Consider the following 19,545-nt stretch of genomic DNA (forward strand, 5'->3'; position numbering starts at 1 on the left):
ACAACTAAAGAATACAAAAAGTAAACAAAACGTAAAGTATGCACAACAATTGATGGAAGTAATGTTTGAAATAATCTCGGCCACTGGTAAATTACTCAGGGCTGCATCACAGTCCATTATTTTGTACACCAGGCCACCTCAGTTTGGAACCAGCCATATGCAAATCAGTGTTGACCCTGCTCGAGTCAGAACAGTCCAGCCAGAACTGCCAGGCCATGTCCTCCCTGAACTGCAACACAAGCAACCCAAAACTGGTTTGGCCCTTATTAGGGCTCAATCAGTTGGGTATAACTTGGATCGAGTGGCACAGAGTGCATTTGTTCCATTTTGCATACCTGTTGGGTGATACACTGAAGTATATAAGATAGTGATGGATGAAATACTTGAATTAATCTCAGCCACTATTAATTGCTCGTTCTGCATCCTAGTCCATCATTATTTTGCACACCATGTCATCTCGGGTAGGATCACGCATTATGCAAATCAGTATTGACCCTGCTCTAGTAGGAACAGTACAGGCTGAATTGCCAGGCCTGGTTCTCCCTGAACTGGAAAACACGCAACCCAAGACTGGTTGTACACTTAATAAGGCTCTTCAGTCGGATATAGCTTGATTCCAGTGGCACACTGTGTAGACCAACTCAAGCCTTCTGTTTTGAAGCTTATGCACATCTTTCTCTGCATGCTGCCATACAGAGTAATAACAATCCACCCATCAATGGATTGATGTTGACATATGCTTTTCGCAATAAATACATCTGGTCTACTGCTTTTATCACGATATTTCATAATAAACAGATGCAGTCTAGAGCCATGATCGTTGGCTTGCCGCCATAACCAACTAAGTCCTGCTATATTGAGCATAAATATTTCCACAAACCAAAATGTGCAATAAAAGCAATTTTTTTGAAGAAGCACACAACTTCATCCCAGTGAAATCCTGTACTTGAGCACTAGCATGTAGATGGAGCGTAAGCCCTTACACAGTTATACTCTGAAAGCTCTTGTTTGTTGATCACAGAAGGTTTGGCAACAGCTGTGCTTTCAATCCAGACCTACAAAGGGACATTGGTGCTCTCTGGTAAAGTACCCTTGTTGGCTAGGCAGTAGCCTACATTTATTTTCACCTGTTCTTCCCATTTCAGGGCCAATATTAGGAGGTATGTGGACTTTAATTCTAGAGTCATAAGAAAATACATGGTAACCATTTCTTGTTTCTAGAATATGCCCTTCTGTGCTTCTTTATTTAGGTCTAGCCCGCAAGCGCTCTGACGTGCTTTAATCTCTGTGGGCTTTTACCCACGCCCACCGCACACCCATCACTGTTACTCGTTCATGTCTTGCCTTTCAAAAATTCTTTGTTATCATTGGTAAATGTTTTGTTTGTCCCTCCTTGAGGCAGTTTAGTTACCGCCTTAGCTATTGACCCTGTTACATGGATAATTGCACGTTTGCCAATACGTTTGACTGCAAGCAAATTTCTTTTTCCTTTTGTGTCTCTCCTTCACGCTCTTGCTCATGGCGGCGATGGCACTTTAAATCGGCTTGCTTATGTCAACCGTTTTACTTTTCATTTTTAATTTATGCGGGAAGAAAAGTCCAGTTAGGAATTTACAACACTAATGCTTTAACTCGAGCAAACGAGAGACCCATTGCATTACAAATGCTTGTTTTATTTAAATGTTGCAGTGCATTGTTCAAGATGACTAATGCACTCAGTTGGTGGTCAGCATCAAGCCTTGGCTATATGCATATGCAAACGGCCTATTCACAAACTGATCTTTGTAGTATGTTTAGAAATACTACTAAACATACTACAAAATCTTATTAAAAAATTTACACATAGAGGCCTTGCCTCTCCTATCTTTTCTGTGGAGATCTCTGCCATGTGTGCAAAGGTCTTTATGTCTTTAGGTCTTTTAGGCAGGTATTCGTTTTAGTAGAAAAATGTGAGTGGAACCTAAGGGAGTGGCCAGATGATGTGGAATATTTACTGCTAAATGGGAGTGGTTTATGGAAATGTAAGGAGGGATTTAGACAGAGTCCACGAGGAGGTTAGGGTGGAACAAACAACCATCCACAAAAGATTAAGCCCATTGCTATTCACAAATTGCATTTCTAAAAAGGACCCATGAAAGTTGTAAATGTATTCCAGCTCAGCCTTGGAGTAAGTCCAGCATCACATATGGCCACTCACCAGTATTGCACCACACTCCCAGAAAAAGAAAAAAAAGTGGAAGAAAATAATTACAATAAGCATTCATAGGAAATAATGTAAAATCAATAAAATATATATATATATATATATATATATATATATATATATACATATGTACACACATATGTATATATATATATGCTATTTTTTAGTCAGTGTGTTTGTGTATGTATTTATATATATATATATATGTGTGTGTGTGTGTGTGTGTGTGTGTGTATATATATATATATATATATACACACACACACACAAAAACACTTTGGCTAAAATAAATAACAAACATTGACATTGATTCTGCACATGACTTTAATCATTTTACTGTGAGATACAAATAATTTACAGTATGTGGGACTTTTAGTTTTTTAAATATCCTTTAGAAATGTTTTATAATTACATTTAAAATTAAAAAAATAACAATTATTCAATGGAATTTTAAGCTAAAGTGCTGTAGAATTTTATTTTATTCGTTCTAAATTTTCTCTACATTTTCCCTGCATTTTCCCATAGGGAGACATCTGCCCATGTATGAAAAGATACTAGTAGTAAATTTGCACTCGTAAATCCTGTTTCCCCCTGAATTTAGAGAGTGGTGGAGTACATTTAGACCCAGAAATGATGAATTACAAAAATTGTAAGGTTACTACAAACTGTAGTAATAGATCTATACATGAATAAATTTACACAAGTACATTTACCTTTGTGAATAGGGCCCAAATTGTGCTAAATTAAGACAAACTATTGTTGAATTGGCTGTTGGACAACACGAAATTGAGATAATATTCTTCTGTCCCAACTTCATATCGGAGACTGGCATTCAGTGTGATAATGGTCTCACAGTTTTCAAAACTGAAAGCGCAATGAATGGATTGGTGCTTTGATGGGCAACCTGAAATAATTTCAGATATTTTACACGTTTTACAAACTTGTGTGTGAATATAAATTGATCTGACCTAACAACCTTCTTCTTGTAAGAGCTGCAGAGGAAGTCTAAATTGGAATAGAAGAATTCCGTGAGGTACATTTTAGTTTGTATACAGCCAGTTAGTAGAAAACATTTGGTCCTTGCAGCAAGGGTTACATCTCTTAGGGGTGTGGTGCTCAGTCTTTAACAGAGCAAGCTGATAATTCCAAAAAGAGGTACAGCTGATCAAAATTCTATTGCATTTTGTACATCTGTACCTTGCAAGAAAAGGAAAGAGTGGAAGGGGAGAAAGCACCGAAATGCAGAGGATGCTGCATAGTAACTGTACTGCATTGATTAAAGCCCCTCATAGAGGCTAGACAAGGGCTTTACAACAGCGAGCATCAGCTGTCTGTAGAGGTGGAAATCAAAAACACGAATGGTATACTGGAATAATCCCTAGAGCTGTAACTGTTACAGTTTGGTCCAGTTGTTATAGACTGATTAGCGGCCCATCATCCTCTGCTCAGTTTTTGAAAAAAAAAATTCCAGCGATGCAGGGTTGGACAAACTCTCTCTAGCCATCTGGTCGCGTTTTGGACTTGATCTTGGGTGTCCCACTGGCCAATGGGCATCTGATTTTATGATTTGGGAGCAGATTATTTCTCTGAAGCAAATGTTATTGCTTTATACTAAACAGACATGAATAATATTTTTAAAACTGCCTGGCCCATATAGTCTGGACACGTCAACGAACAGCAGTTCTCACACTGTAATGATGTCACCATTAGGGCGACAGTGGGCAAATACAGCAGAAGCATCCGTGAAGTTAAAAGGAGTGGGAATCTGAGGGAAAACAGATTCTCAAGTCATGTTTTAATTAGTCCTTTGTGGGTATCTCCATCATAAATGTGTTTGCAAAACAGCAGTTTAAAAGGCCACGTGAATAGATAACTCCTAACTGAAGAAAGGATCACATTAGGGTTACTGACAAATAATATGTAGCAGTGTTTATACAGCACGAACTAGATGGTGTGCAGCAAAGCGTTGCAAGGTAGCGTGCTACGTACACATTTAAATTTCACAGACACATAACATTTCATGTATTTAGGAGCAAACCATTTGGTATAGGTATAAATTAGTGATTTGCCCAGGATCATACTGTTTTCCGAAAGTGCCAGAGCAGCGACTATAATCGAAGTCCACAGGTTCCAGAGTCGGCAGCTCAGTCTCTAGACCATATCTACAGTATAAATTATATCAAACTGACCAGCAATCATTTGTTTACGTTGCAAAGATTTAATGAGATTTATGAGAGATGAAAAGGCGACAGGAGAAATGTGTTTGGAAACACCTGAAGATATTACGATGTAGCCCAAGTACACACCAGTACAGTCCAGATGCCACATTAGCTATGCTAAGAGGCGAAGTAAGGCAGACCTATAGCAGGGCAGCCAAAGTTCTTTACATCCTCGTCCTTGCACATGAAAACCCAGGTGAAGGGGGCCTTTGCAGGCTTTCAACAAATGCGGATCAGACAAGGCACATAATGAGTATGTGAGCAGCGCATCAGTAGATGAAAGCAGGCCCAAAAACCTGCCTCGCCTCTCTAGTTAGTAATTCAGCAAAGGTCCAGGAACCTCTTGCTATATCACCACAGGTGAAACATCCTTTACCACGCATTGCCGTTACCACGCAAGTCTTTACCACGCATGTGCCTTTACATCAAAATGGTTAGTCTATATCAGGTATATATAAAATATAGGTTTCACTTACCTGATATATATTTTTGTGGTAAAGGCGTGTGTGGTAAAGGCATTCCTCTTAATTTCATACATCCTGGCCACTGGGACCAGTCACGGCAGTAAACAGCCTGAACCCCACCAGTACGCAGCTTATTAGGAAACACCTTAGAAGAAGATGCATTTGTGGTCTTGGTTGTCATGTTCATCTCCAGTGTATATTGTGATTGCTGGCAAGGCGGTCAATTAAGTTATATGAAAACTGCTGATATTAACTGCAATCTCAAAGTCGCAAGTTTGAATCCTTGCAAGGCCATCTGTAATTTGCAGCACTGCATCTACATGGAGCATTGTACATATTTATTTGTACTCACTAATTTTGAGGAATCCAAGAATGCGTCACACAGCCTCGCTGGATGGCTGTGAAGAAGGAACCATGTTTCTGACCTCATTATGCATATGCATTGCTGGCTCTAGTATCAAGAGATCTTGGCGCATTAACCCTGTGGAGCCCTGCTCCCCAGATTAACATTGTCTGCCACAGTAGGTGACCTCACTGGAGACTGATGCACGAGTTTCCTAGCTGGAGTTCTGCGTGTTTTGTTCCTCGGCAGAGAGAGGGGTTGAACCCACAGTAAAATGCCTTTTTAAGAGATTAACTACCACCCACTTGTTCAGTGCATGACACAGGCTGCTAACTGACTTGGTAAATCCGTATAGTCTTTCATGACTGGGATTTCTGAGCTGATATAGTTTAGTTAGGTTTATTTGAGCGAGAGGTAGAGAGAGAGCGCAGCAGGGAGAGAATGAGAGGCCATGTGTCACCTTATATAATGGTTGGAGAATCTGATGTATATCTACAACTCCAGAGATGTTTGTAACCAGTAACTGCTTTTAGAAAGCTGTCTCTTTTTCTGCTCAAACAACGGCTCTGTTGCTTTATCCCCCACACCTCTCTACCATAATCCATCCAGTAAATTTTACCAGGTTGTTGTGTGAGTAAATCCGACCAGCAAAAATTTCATTGGACTATTTGCCCATTTTTCCAAGTTACTGGGCATTACCAGGTAGTAAAATTACCCCAGGATGAATGCAGTAAGTTTTTTTTTTTTTTCTTTTTTTCCTGGGGTAATTTGTTTCTCCAAGGTTATGATGAGGGATAACATGCAGAATCGGTTTATACTTACTTAGAGTGCCTTTCAGCCACTTCTCTTCATCCATTGGGCATTTGTTGTGCCATTCACATTTTGCTTCTTCCCACTACATCCAACCTACTCTTCAGCCCATTACAGCATGGTACAGTGGGTCAGCTACAGGTTATCTTCATTTTGAGTGACAGCATTTTGCTCTCTCACAATGACACATCCACACACAAGTTAGTTCCCATCAGTGCCAGTGTTGTTGTTTTTACTTTATATTTACTTTAGTGTTACCTTTGTGATTAGAGCCTGAGTTGAAAGCATGATGTGTTATACCAGATGTGAGCACATGCCACATTCCACAATTTATGAGTTCCTGTCTCCTGCTATTGCTGTTGTAAATTCCTTTTGGCGTGTCCTATGTTTATATGACTTCACATCATAAGAGATTGTGTCAATTTGAAACTATTCCTTCAAAATTGTATATATGAACTCATAAATGGATGATTCTTCAGAACACGTTTATTTTGGACTCCGTTTGACCAATGGTTGTTCAATAACCTATTTCCTCCTTTACTCTGTCTCTTTGTTTTTTCTTCTCTCCTTCTATATTTCTTCTTTCTTGATTTCCTAATTTCTTTTGCATTAGTCTATCATTTTTTCTTTCTTTCAGTCTTGATTTCTTTCTCTCCTGCCCTCTTTCTTTCCTTTGCTCTTGTCTTCATTCTTTCCTTCGTTGTTGCCTTCTTTCTGACTTTCCTGCTTTCTTGCTTTTTTCCATCCTTCTTTTTTCTGTCATTTTATCCTTTTTTCTTTTTTCTTCTTTCTTTCTTGCCTTATTTTTTCTTTTTCATGCCTTTTACCTTTCCTTCGTGCCTTTTGCCCTTTCTTTCTTGCTTTAAGGAAGGAGGTTGGCAGCCAGTGGCAGAACAGTTGGCTTTTTTTAGGTCTGTGTTTGCCAAGGCCTTTTGATTTTACTGAAAGGCTGTGTATGACCTAGTTACTTATAGAGGTGTTCAGCTACACAAATAGCCATTTGTCTGTGTTCGTGTCATTCACATTTTTCTCCAAACCACTTGAGCTTGCATAAAGGGGCGGTGCGTCGCCCCAAATCAGCTGTTGGCTTACTTTACTATGCGTTATGCAGTTCTGCCCTTTCACAAGGAGCACATCCAGACACAAAGTAGTTTCCCTCAGTGCCAGGGAGTACTATGGTAATGTGTGGTTTTTGGAGACCATTAAGCATTTTTGCCTTTTTGTTATATCTTTTTAGATTGACAAATGTCTGGCATCTTCCCAAACAATAAAGTTTTGCATAAACCATGACAAAACAAAACTGCTGCTCAGCAACACCAGACCTATTATTTTCCTAATGCTTGTTTGCCATGTTCCAGTACCTTCAGGAAGTATCCAGAGAAATTTGTGCGCGGAAAACTGCCATGCTCATGACATGACAAGACTGCACAAGTATTGGCAAAGCCAGTAGGTCTCTCCTTTGGGACCTACTGGTTTTGTCAATACATTTCTGCCATGCTGTACAGAATCCCTGATGCTGTGCAGCATAGCTAAATAAAAAAAAAATAGCCTATTGCATAATTTTGTAGGCACACGCACCTACCTACACATGACACAGACACTTTTTGGTCATTTTATTTTCCGATCTAACCCAGATCGTCAAATAAAAAGCTTAAAGCCTTTGTTTAAAAGGCAGGTACGAGTGGAAGCACCATGGGGTGGGAGGGGTGGCAAAGAAACAACGCAGGGGACAGTGGGGGGCTGAAGCAGCTCAGAGGGTGCAGTTGAAGCAACATGGAGGGTACGGTACGGTAGAGCAAACGGGTGGGAGGTAGAAAGTGCAAGGTGGAACTGGATGGTGAGATTAGCACACCGGCGAGAAAGCCACAGGGACAGGAGGGAGCACACAAAAGCAAGTTCATCACGGAGGGGGCAGCAGAGTATCACTTGGGCGAGAGAATGCAGCATTGAAAGGGGACGAGAAGCACACTAGCGAGACAACTGGAAAATACAGGCACTTGAGTTGAGTGCTTAAACAAAAAGAAAAAGTAGCGCCTGAAAAAGCAAGCAGTGTTAGGACACAGCAATGTGTCCAGATTCCTGGTGAGAGCCAAACACAAGTAGAGGAAGAAAATCTTACATACACTATTGAATAATAAGCCCACCAATGGTAACGAATAGATGGGAAGCTAATAATATCTCTCACAACAGACAGTGCATGCGTAGTCTAGTAGGCAACACCTAAAAATGAAGGCCGAGGAGAACTTGATGAACTAATGCTGTAGACCAAACAGTGGGGCCTGACTGTTCTGTAATGAAGACCGACAAAGTAGCCACTAGTGCATGTACGCACTGACCCGAACGTTAAGAACGTCAGGTTGTCCCCACATATTACACTGTGTTTCAAAAGGAGCCTAGTGAAAACTGTATTAGTTTTACTAATCTATTGGACCTTAAAGTGAATAAAAGTCTTATACTTTTTATAAAGTAATGCATTTCCTGGGCTGACCCTTAAACCACAAATCTGGTTTTATGCTACATTTCTTTTTAGAAATCCCATCACTGCTTTAGAAACCATAGCAAGCTGAGCCCATTTAGTCTATTGTATGGCGGATTAGTCTGTGGATTAGGGGTGATTGCAAACTGGGCTGCATAGGATTGGTCTGGGCTGCTCAATAGTGACCTACCCTGTGCAGTATTGAACCTGGCAGTTGAGCTCTGCTGATAAGGCATAACCGAGGACCGGACAAGAAACTGTTGCAACAATTTCTGTTTAAAATAATCCCACTTAAGACCTGATCCTTGGATACCCCGGCCCTCGAACCATGTGATGCCTGCCAAAATTGTTACATTCAATGATACAAAAAACTTAGATCTTCTTCTTTTCCATAAGCGATGTTTAGTAGTTTATTGGCTGATTATGTCGAACCTGATGCAGTTTTAAGATATACAAGACCGCGTTAATCGCATTCAATCTGTTGACAATAGAACTCAATATTAACTTTGGTGACACTCCCTTATACAGTTCTAGTCATCTACCATATAAAGACCTATTATTCTACAGTATCGCGGAATATTTAAATTTAATATGTTTAATCTGATTATGTTACACTGCATCCAAAGTCTCTACTCATAACGCCTTCATAAAATAAGCATTGACTGCTTGACCCCCTCCCTACCTCTGAAGAGTCAAGAGCCAACTTGCAGCTTCTGATGCTTTTAAGCTGAGTTATAGTATCTTCATCTCCTAGAGTGAGAGGGGCAGCCTAGTACCCACTGGGTAGATCAAAATCTGAAGAATAAACCTTAAAGTGTAGCAGCACTCTTCTAGGCACAACCATGACAGCAGATGCTGAAGCAATGACTGGAGCGGCAAGTATTCTTGATCCCATGAGTACAGGGGGGGATGCACTGATTATTGGGGCCTCATTGGCATTCACTACTGTAAGTTACAGCAAGTATTACCTTGTTGTAAGTGATTGCCATCAGCATGATGGCTTTTTCCAACTATTGTGGAGATATGGCTAAATCACGATAAGGCTAGGAGGAAGTCAAAACTTCTTAAAGTATTTGTCAGCCTTCTGGTGGGAAGGGGCAGAAAACTGAGCAGCAGGGAACAAGGAGAAATATCTGGCGTGGAGTGGCTGATAGAGAACTGTTGGAAGATAAGGAGCAAAGGGTTGCGAGTTACCTATCTGACAGATGGAAAATGGGTTTGTTTCCTCTATTTGTGCCAATGAAACTGATATGTGGCATGGGTGGTGATTGTAACACAGCAATTAATAAAGCATCTTTCACTTATTTTGTGGTGGCATTGGCTGCAAGAGGGGAGGCAAAAGAAGTTGGGTAGAATTCCAAAATCAGTCGACATGCTGATGTGGTTGAAGATGCATTCAAGCATCTGTACCAGAGGCACTTGTGGAATTGTTTAAAGTTTTGTCACACCAGGTTTGGCCGGCATGGCAGTGGCACTGCCTGACAAATCAAAAGCTGTCTGCTGTGTTGGAGAATGTTTTCCTCTTGAGCAAGACCTTGCATGGCAATCTTGCCCTCCATTATCTTATTCCAAAAACAGACCCCCAAAATGGAGGTGGGGGGAGTCTGCCTTTCTAAATTACATTATTGATGTAACCCATTTACTGGAAATTTTCTTTGAGTCTGTGGGTGGACATACCTAGAATTTTCTCTCATGGCAGTCGTGGTCGAAAATGACATATTTAAACAGAACAAGAGTGAATACAGCAGTCCATTTCTCCATGCAATGGTTTCCCTAATGGTGGAACCAGTGGTGGTTTTCCATAAAAAAAAAAGTAACACAATACCCCATCCTTTAAATCAGATGGCAAAATTGATAGTTAATCACATATCACATTTCAGCTCTCCTCTGAATGAGGCAAACAGTGGAGGTAGATGATCTCAAACTGGAGTCCTTATTCTCCAATGTCCTTGACAAATTTGTTTTTGCATTGGATTGTACTGCAGCATTAATACACCACTTACTACCCCTATGTGGGCCGCTCAAACACTTGCCTACAGGAGTGCCATGTTACACCATGTATGGTGTGTAGTTAGAAGGACTTTTTTTTTATCCTCTACGGGAAGTATTTCCATGTTGTGCATGATGACCACCGAGGCACTGTTATCCTGTTATAGGGTGCAGTACATAGTAGGGTGCAGTACATAGCAGTGTGTCGGATGATGAAGTGTCAGAGACAGATGTGCAGTTTGATTGCTTTTCAGTATGCTGTTAGTTTTGAACAGCTCTGCGGATCCTTTTATGTTGTTTCATATGATATAGTCTGCTTAGCTACTTACTGAACTCAGTTGTCCAAGCTGGGATTTTATGTATTGCTGGGATCCTGAACTGGCATGTTGGATGGAGAGAGAAAGTGGAGAGATCTGTAGGGGTTGGGCATTTTATTATCATCACATATCTGAGTGTCTAGGTGAGATGTAAAGATGTAAAGAAGCTTTTGTATTGTATAGGTATTTGGGACCTGCAGGGAATGGACTATATTAAAGTCCTCCAAAACTGTCCAGTAATGCATGACATATCTCTTCTGGTAATCAATGCCTGTTCATTTGGTGGTATTTTTTTTTTTTTTTGGCTGTACGATGCTGCTGATGGACACCCTTCATAGCAGATATGTATAATGTTAATTTAATAGGTATAAGATACAATTTGTTGCTGACTGCTGTGTATCATTTTAGCATTATTGTGGGCCATAGCAGTTATATATGAAGCCATAATAACTATATAATGTCACAGCATCACATAGGTCAGCCAGTTTTTGCTTACGTGCTTAATTGAAGCAGTTTGCTGGTTGAATGTCAGCATCTTGTGGATTATAAACTGAGAGACTAGCAGGATCAGTTTCAAAAACAATGCAACACCTTAATGGTAAGCATATGCACTTTAAGGATAAGCACGTCACTCACCATTACAAAACTGGAGACGAGCCTGGCAGGGAATGAATTCTTGTAGTTTCTAATTTACTTGCCTAGTAATCACAGCCTTTCATTTATGATTCTGCCAAAGATTTTCAACTTGCAAATAGCTATGTGCCCATGTTAAATTTGATGCTTGAGTCAAAAATAAGTGAATAATCCTTCCACCAGAACATCATAAGCTTTGAAATGGTAAAGATTCTGAATCCGGAGCAAACCCATCAACCTCATCAATTAGGATTGATAAAGCGTAGCTAATCACCAACAGGGCATCCAGGCGCTTGAAGTGCCAGGAAGAAATGGGACAGCCTTTACTTTGCTCAAAAAATCTTGTTTGAAGTGTTTTTCTATTAAATCTTTTTTAGCAGACATCAGTTTGAGGAAAGTGCATTTCAAGCCTCCTTTTCCACTTTCCCAGTGATTAGACTTGTTTGAGGGATTTAAAAAGCCTAGACCATAAACACATGTTCGCAGTAAAAAAGCAAGAATTGGCAAAGCCAATAGGTGTTGCTAATGTAAGAGCTGTTGGCTTTGCAATGTGTTTTAGCCATGTTGTACACCAGCGTGGGTGCTGTCCTCCATGGCTAAATGTTTGCGGTGTAGAGGAGAGTGGCTAATCAGGTGGCTTAGAGTGATGTGGTGTAAAGTGGAGTAGGATGTTGTAGAGTGGAGGGGCATAGAGTAGAGTAGATGGGCATAGAGGGTTGTGAAGGTTGTGCAATAGAGTGCTGTGGTATGTCGCGGAGGGGCATGGAGTGGTTTGGCAGAGTGGAGTGTCGTAAATTGGCGTGGTATAGACTGGAGTGTCATAGAGTAGAATATCATGGAAGCATAGATTGAAGGGTCATAGAGTGTTGTGGAGTAGGTCAGAATGGTGTGGAGTGAAGTAAGGTGTTGTGGAGTGGAAGGGCGTAGCACAGAGGAGAGTAAAGTGGAGTGGCGTAGCTTGGATTGGTATAGAATGTCGTAGAGCAGAGTGGTTTACAGTGTCATAGAGTGGAGGATTGTACAGTGGAGTGCCGTAGCGTGTCATAAAGTGGACAGGTGTACAGTGTTGTGGTGTGGAGTAAAGTGTTAAAGAGTGGAGTACTGTAGAGTTGTTCATACATTGTAATGATACAAAAGTTAATACAAGCCGGTATTACATAGGCAGATATGTAACATCATACCTAAGGAGTACTGTAGAGCTGAGTGGCATAGTACAGAGGGGAATAAAGCGTCATTGAGTGGGGTGACGTAGAATGGATTAAAGTGGCGGAGAGTCACAGAGTGGAGAGTCGCAACATTTTTTAGAGTTGAGTGGCGTAGGTGGAACCGGATAGGCTGTCATAAAATGGAGTGGCATAGAGTGGAGTAGCATAGAGTTCAGGGGCGTAGTGTTGAGAGGGGCAGAGTGGCATAGTAGAGTAGTGTGGCGTAAAGTGGAGTAGACTGGCATAGAGTTGAGTGGCATAGTGTCTAGTGACAGAGTAGAGTAGCGGAGAGGGGAATAGAGTGTCCTAGTGGGTTGAGGAGTGTTGTAGAATGGACTGGTGTACAGCGTAGTAGATTGGAGTTTTGTAGAGTGAAGTATACATGGTGTGATAGCACACTGCCATTACAGACAACATATTTTGAACTCAAATGGCCATTCAATTTGCACAAACATACAGTTTTACTGATAAAACTATACAGTGCACAAACGATAATGTGTGTAAATTTGTTTTGATTGTATTAAAATATTTATTTCCTGCATGCTTCACAACTACAAAAAATGTGCTCCATTTCTACTTTGCTAATTCTGATATACTGTGAAATATTTGCATATTTTGTTGTGTGCTAGGAAAAATTACAGCCTTTTATCTCATATGGGTACCCAGCAGGATTGTCACATAAATCCTCTCACTTTGAAGTCTAAGAAAGAAAAGTAAACACGAAGTTCCTTCAGAAAACAGAGCCTGACATTTGACCTCGGTCTTTGAATGCACAGCAAATGTGACAAGATAAGAACAAAATGTAAAGTCCTGTTTACGGAATGGTAGTACTTGTGAAAAAATACAAGGAGCACGGGTAAACAGTCTATATTCTACAGAATGGACTAACTCAAGATGGGCAGCCTACAACAAATAAAGCAAGCAAATGTGAGTTACAGACCACAAAGCCAATGGTAAACAGTGGGTGAAAAAATTCCCAGGGAAGCTTTCTGAATGTCTCCAAGGCTTCTTCTGAGGCGCACAAATTCACCCTACCTTACATGAGCAAGAAATAAAAATAAAAAAATGTTTTGAAGCCCATAGCTAATAAATTCGGCATAAGTGATGTGTGTTGAGTGTTACATTTTTTACTTCATGTCACTCCACAGCTTTATGTTTTTATTTACCTCGTCCTGCCAGTCATTCAGTGATATTTTATCTAAAATATGACCTGGGATTTCTCCTGATCTTTCCATTGCAGCTACCTCATGGCAGGTTGTGTGTGTTTGCCTTTTTCGTCCTTACCTACTCCTTTCACGTTGAACTTTCTTAATCTCTCCTCCCAATACATTCAAGAAAAGATGAGGTTCAGGGCATCTGGTGTGATGTCTCCTCTTTTTGGGCTGCTCGGGCCGAGTTGGCCCTTGGGTCAGTGCCTCCACCGGAATCATATTAACAGTTGTTCCCTGTTACTGTCCTAGTTTGTATTACCTCTTCCTAACCTAACCCCATTCTTACTATAGCACCACCTTCTCCTGGATGGACTTGTTCACCCTGTTTAAAGTCCTGTATTGCAACAGCTTTACACAAATAGTTTCCTTTGACTTTCATGCATTTTACTGTCACTGCTTCATGGTTAGGGCTTGGCTACATTTACATTATCAAAGACAGAGGCTAGCTCCATTAAGGCCAAGTGAACAGCTTAATTTTCTGCCACAATATAAAGAGTGCAATATAATAGATGACTTGTCCCAAGCTCATGAGTGAGCTCAGACAGGATATCTCGGTTGATGCCCCTTTCTTCTGACTGTACTTGAAGACATGAGACATGACAATGTAAACCTACCTTCTAATATAAATAGAAATATAACAAAATGTCTGAGTACTTCCAGGTCTGGAAAACAGATATGTAATTTTTGCAAGCAAGGGCTGTCCTATCTTCTGCAGTTCTTATAAACCTCCCTTCTGCTTTTCCATATGGATTAAAGATTCTTAAATGAAGAAGGAATATTTGTTGAAACTCCTTTGCATGACCCACTTGGTCTCACTCAGACCCATAAATAGTTGCAGAATGCTTAACTCAGGGCCAGATGTATCATACAACCGATTTGCGATTCTCAAATAGCGATTTTTAAGAAATCGCTATTTCAGAAATGCAAAAAGGTATGTATGATTTTTGCGATTCGGTAATAGCGATTTCTTAAAAATCGCAAATGCTATTACCGAATCGCAATAAAGAATCTGTCCCCATTCGCACCTATGGGCCTGCTGGCCCATATCTGCGAATTTTTTGCATTTCCAAAATTGCGATTTCTTAACCAGAAATCGCAATTTTAGAAATGGAAAACCCCAGGGTGCTGCTGCACCCCAAATTCTTTTTCTGGGACATGTAAGGTGCACACATGTCAAAAGGGCATGTGTGCTTTACATGTACATTTTAAAAATGCATTTTAAAGGCATTTTAAAATTTTGCACATGGTTACCACCAGGTTCAGTCTGGTGGTAAATAGTGATTCCTAAATGCCCAAATCGCATTTAGGAATGACTCATACATGTGCTAAGAAATCGCAAATTAGGAATCCTTATTTGCGATTTCTTATTTAGAGAGTCGCAATTTGCGACTCTCTAAACAGGGTCGCAATTTTAAGGAATCGCTACTTTTGCGATTCCTTAAAATTGCGTTCAGAATGTCTTTCAAACATTCTGAACTGGCTTTTTGCACCGTTTGCAAATGCAAAAAACCTTGATACATCTGGCCCTCAGTCCTCAGCAACAATATGCAGAACCTGCATTATTCTGTATGGAAAGCACACACCCTTTCAGGGCTGCAGTATCCTAAAAGTCGTCACCTTTATTGGCACAATGGATCGTTCATAACTCAGTCAAACTTCTGTGCTGCAATGCCTGCTTTCTGTGTTAAAAAAAACATGTTTGTAGGGCAGCCATATACGCTACCTCCTCCGATCCATATTCCACTATATAGAGGACTAACCAAAATGTATTACTAGCTGCATCTTTTGGATGCTTGGAAATAAGCCATGGTGTCATCCTTCAGAGAGGCCTCTATGTGAGTAAATCAGTTGCATAAGTTTGAAAGGGTACATTTGAGTTTACCTTCAGGGTTCCCCTTTGTAAGAAATCTTGTGGTGGTTGCATGGAAGTAGTGGATGTAGTCCCCTCCCTCCTCAGAGTTTCTTCTTTGTTACGAATTTTGTTGGGGGAACATGAAGAGGAGTGTCTAATGTGAAATGTTTCTCTCAGTATAGTTACCATTTGAGTGAATTTTAAATTGCACATATGACGAGGTCTTCAGGCACATTCTTTTTAATTTTCGTTTTTCATGCATTTTAATTTGAATTCTTTCTTTCTTTTCAGATTTCAGCATTTGTGTCTCATTCTTCGCCATTTCGTGGGCTGTTCAGGATTACCATCAATCGCTTCGTTTTTTCCTCAAAGATAAGCACAGACTCAGCTGTGGTGCCGTCATTCTCTATTTTATATGGAACCTTTTCCTCATCTGTCCACGGATCCTGTGCATTGCAGTATTCACAGTGCTGTTCCAGTACTACATCTGTGTGCATTTTCTCATCATCTGGAGCGCACTGCAAATCTGGGTCTGGTTGCAACAGACTGATTTCATGAAACTGCCAGCCCTGGAACCTTTCTACAGAGGAACAGTAGCTCTCATACTGTACTTCTCCTGGTTTAATGTAGCAGAGGGCAGAACTGTGTTCCGCAGTTTAATTTATTATGTATTTATAACAACAGACAGTTTGCTCCTGCTCATAACTTGGTGGTACTACAGAGATCCCCTAACTACAGACTGTTATGCACTGCCTCTCTTTGTAAGTACCGTGCTGTCGTTTACAGTTGGACTGTTAATAAGGTGTATGTACTACAACTGGTTCCATCCCAAGAAGGTCCAGGAACTTTGTTACGATGAAGTGGACTCTGAAAAGAAGACGAAGGACCCTGCTTTCAGAAGCCTTGTCAGCCAACAAAAAGCTCAAGTGAACCCGAGAATGTGTCAGCTATCTCAAAATGTCTTCTCTGCCTCGTGCACAGTTCGTGAAACCAGCAGTCAAGCCCTGGCGATTGCAAGGAATGGGTATTAGTGCTAGTGTTAGAGTGAAGATGTTTTCCAAAATCTACCCAGGCGTGTTTACACTACTCAGCTACTGTTGCCTAGTTGTCAGTGCAGTGCTGCCAGTATATTCTGGTTTGCTGGATTGTACTACTTAATAGCGGCCTCCCCACCCCGAGACTATTGTGGTATTCTTAACTCCACACCTACGTACCCTGAAGATATATGTACCATGTAGATATATACATGGAGTTAGGGGAAGAAAATCTAGACTTACTTACCTGTCAATATATTTTTTAAATATTTTGTTTGTGATGCTGTCCCTCGAGATTCTGTGATCACTATTCAGGGTGCACACCTTCTGCTGCTATTTAAGAGATGGTAAATGCTATTTTTGTTTAATTTACAAATCCCTGGGAGAGCCCCCAGTCAGCTAAGCTGTACTGATATGCCTTAGCCACTTCTGAAACTTTATCACGAAATGTATACAGAAGGAAGAAGTCCATCTGTAGACTTGGTGTTATGCATCTGTACGAGGAGGTGCATTCTAACCTTATATACCATAGATTCAGTAGGTGAAATCATTACATGGTCTTACCTCTTTAAGGGACATTTACTCTTTAATGATTGATGTCATTTTCAGCAAACTAATCAGCCTCCATGGTATGAGTAGGCTCACCAGGATTGATACCAGCGGCTTCAACTACATACAAGTCTCTGCACCATGTATACAAACCCTTAAAAGTAACTAACTCGTTTTTGCTCCTTACCTACAAAAGGAGTTAAACTGTTAATCAAAAGGTTTACATATATTGCTGGGATTTAAATTTGAGGTAACTGCTTTTTCTTGGAAAGAATTCTCAGTTCAAGTACTCAGTGTGTGCAGTATAAATCTTTCTATCATTTTGAAACATTTAACTATCTGTTTAACAATGTTTAACAAAGGCTTTGAACGCCACTTTTTGGTTATGGTTCATACCATTAGTTGATAGACTAAACATTTTTGGCATTGCCTCTAATTTTGACCTATTTCACAAATCTGCAAGAAACTGTATGAATAGAATTGTCATTTTTGCAGTGCACACTTTGAGCTAGAGTGGTCTAGAACCGCTGGGAACAGTATGTCTACCCACATATTTTCTTGTATATTTGTGTGCACTTATGCGAATAGGTGGTTGCCTTAGGAAAAGACTTAGGGATGTGCGGTGATCATGGCACAAGTAATAAGGCACACAGCTGAAAACGTAGCTGGGATCACACTTTGCTATGTTCCAAGATTGGGCAGAGAAGAAAGTCTCCATGATCAGAGTTACATGTAATGATGATAAATCATTTGTTTGGGACTTGCTGTGGAAGGCAGGATGATCATGAATTTTCCTGCTGTAGGCCGTAGTTTTCACAGTCTAGAAGGAGCAAGTGAAGCCTCTATGTCGAGATCTCTTCCAACAAGGGATACTCATCCCTAGTTGCATCAGGTTTGAGAAATCCACAGTGTTCTTTGCAGGATGGTAGGTCAAGTGCCATCTAGTGGGTCGAGATAGCAGCGTGCCTGGAAGACCAAGACCAAGACTTACCTCAGTGAGGCTCAGTCATCCTTTAGACAATAATCCATGTAATCAGCAGCCTCAGCTCTGTTTCCTCAACTTTGGGAAACACCCAGGGTTAATGACAAAGCGTCACAGAGCAGCCGTTTGTGAGTGATGGGGCTTCTTGTTTCCTGACCTCGCAGAGGACCCTGCATAGTGGGCAGTGTGATGGGCCAGCCTGAGGAGAAAGAAGGCATGAAAAGGCATGAAGCAGTGCACAGCAGAAAGTACAAAGACTCGAGGCACCTGCAGCAATCAGAAGAGGTGCTCCCAATGGGCCAGGAATGGCCTAGTTAGCTGATTAGTGGGGCTCCTGTCCCTGATGTGGCCTCACAATGACGAGAGCCGTGCGTGGGTTAATAGTAAAGAGGATCGAGGTGTTATTCCAAGGAGTGCAACAAGGAGAGCAGCGATCACTAGAGCTGCTGGCCATGGTGACTCAGAGAGAGGATGAGTCCTGCGGCCTAGTGACTCAAGAGCTACACCCGGGCAGAACCCTGAAGAAAAAGAGAAGTAGAATCTCGGAAGGGGGTGCGGTAGGGGGCCCACAGACTGGACCTCCCTGGGGTCACCTTTGGGCCTCCCTTCTTGCCCAGAACCACAGCGAGAGGCACAAACCGTGTGGAGGAAAGAAGACCAAATGGCAACAGAGGGGGTATGAGAACACCTGAGATGACAGGGAGGAATGGAGAGGGCAATACCGAGGACACACTGTGTAGATTATAGACCTGGGCACCCAGCAATGGGTTAGTTTCAGAGACCTGAGGAATAAATGGAGACCTGCTGTGCCTGCACCCTCATATACAAAGTATATCAAAGGAAGCACAGGGAATAATAATAGGTCCAGAGGACCCAAAATGCTGATGAGGTGTAGTGATTGTCTCTACAACAGCAGCACATTAAAAAAAACCTGAAGCAGACAACACTAGAATTGAGGTCTGAATAGACCTGAGTATGGGTAGGCAGAAACGAGTGGAGGAAATAAAGGACGGCTATCAGCCGTCAGTGTGCCTGGCCCTCCACCCTACAATTAAAGGAACACGCATTGGCTACGCAATATGCCTCACATTTACTTGAGTTGGAGCTATTGGCATTGTAAATGCATAACTGGACTTTTTTGTCACATTAATTGGTCAACCCTGCTGCATATTTTCGTCCTTTCTGCTGCATAATTCCAGTGGCCATGCATATAACTAAAGGGCTAGCAGGTCTACTGGAATATGTTTTTTAAACGAGG

At 41.1% G+C, this 19,545-nt stretch overlaps 1 protein-coding gene across 1 annotated transcript in view; it reads left to right on the forward strand.

Moving 5' to 3' along the window:
- XKR8 (XK related 8) overlaps positions 1 to 18,988 on the forward strand; it is a 39,515-nt gene extending 20,527 nt beyond the window's left edge. The window contains exon 3 of the mRNA XM_069225110.1: positions 16,014 to 18,988. Coding sequence (XP_069081211.1) covers positions 16,014 to 16,753 — 740 coding nt within the window. The 3' untranslated portion in view covers positions 16,754 to 18,988. The remainder of the gene's footprint in view (positions 1 to 16,013) is intronic.
- Positions 18,989 to 19,545: the final 557 nt, after the last annotated feature.

The sequence above is a fragment of the Pleurodeles waltl genome, chromosome 3_1 (genome assembly GCF_031143425.1).
Source record: "Pleurodeles waltl isolate 20211129_DDA chromosome 3_1, aPleWal1.hap1.20221129, whole genome shotgun sequence".
NCBI lineage: Eukaryota > Metazoa > Chordata > Amphibia > Caudata > Salamandridae > Pleurodeles > Pleurodeles waltl.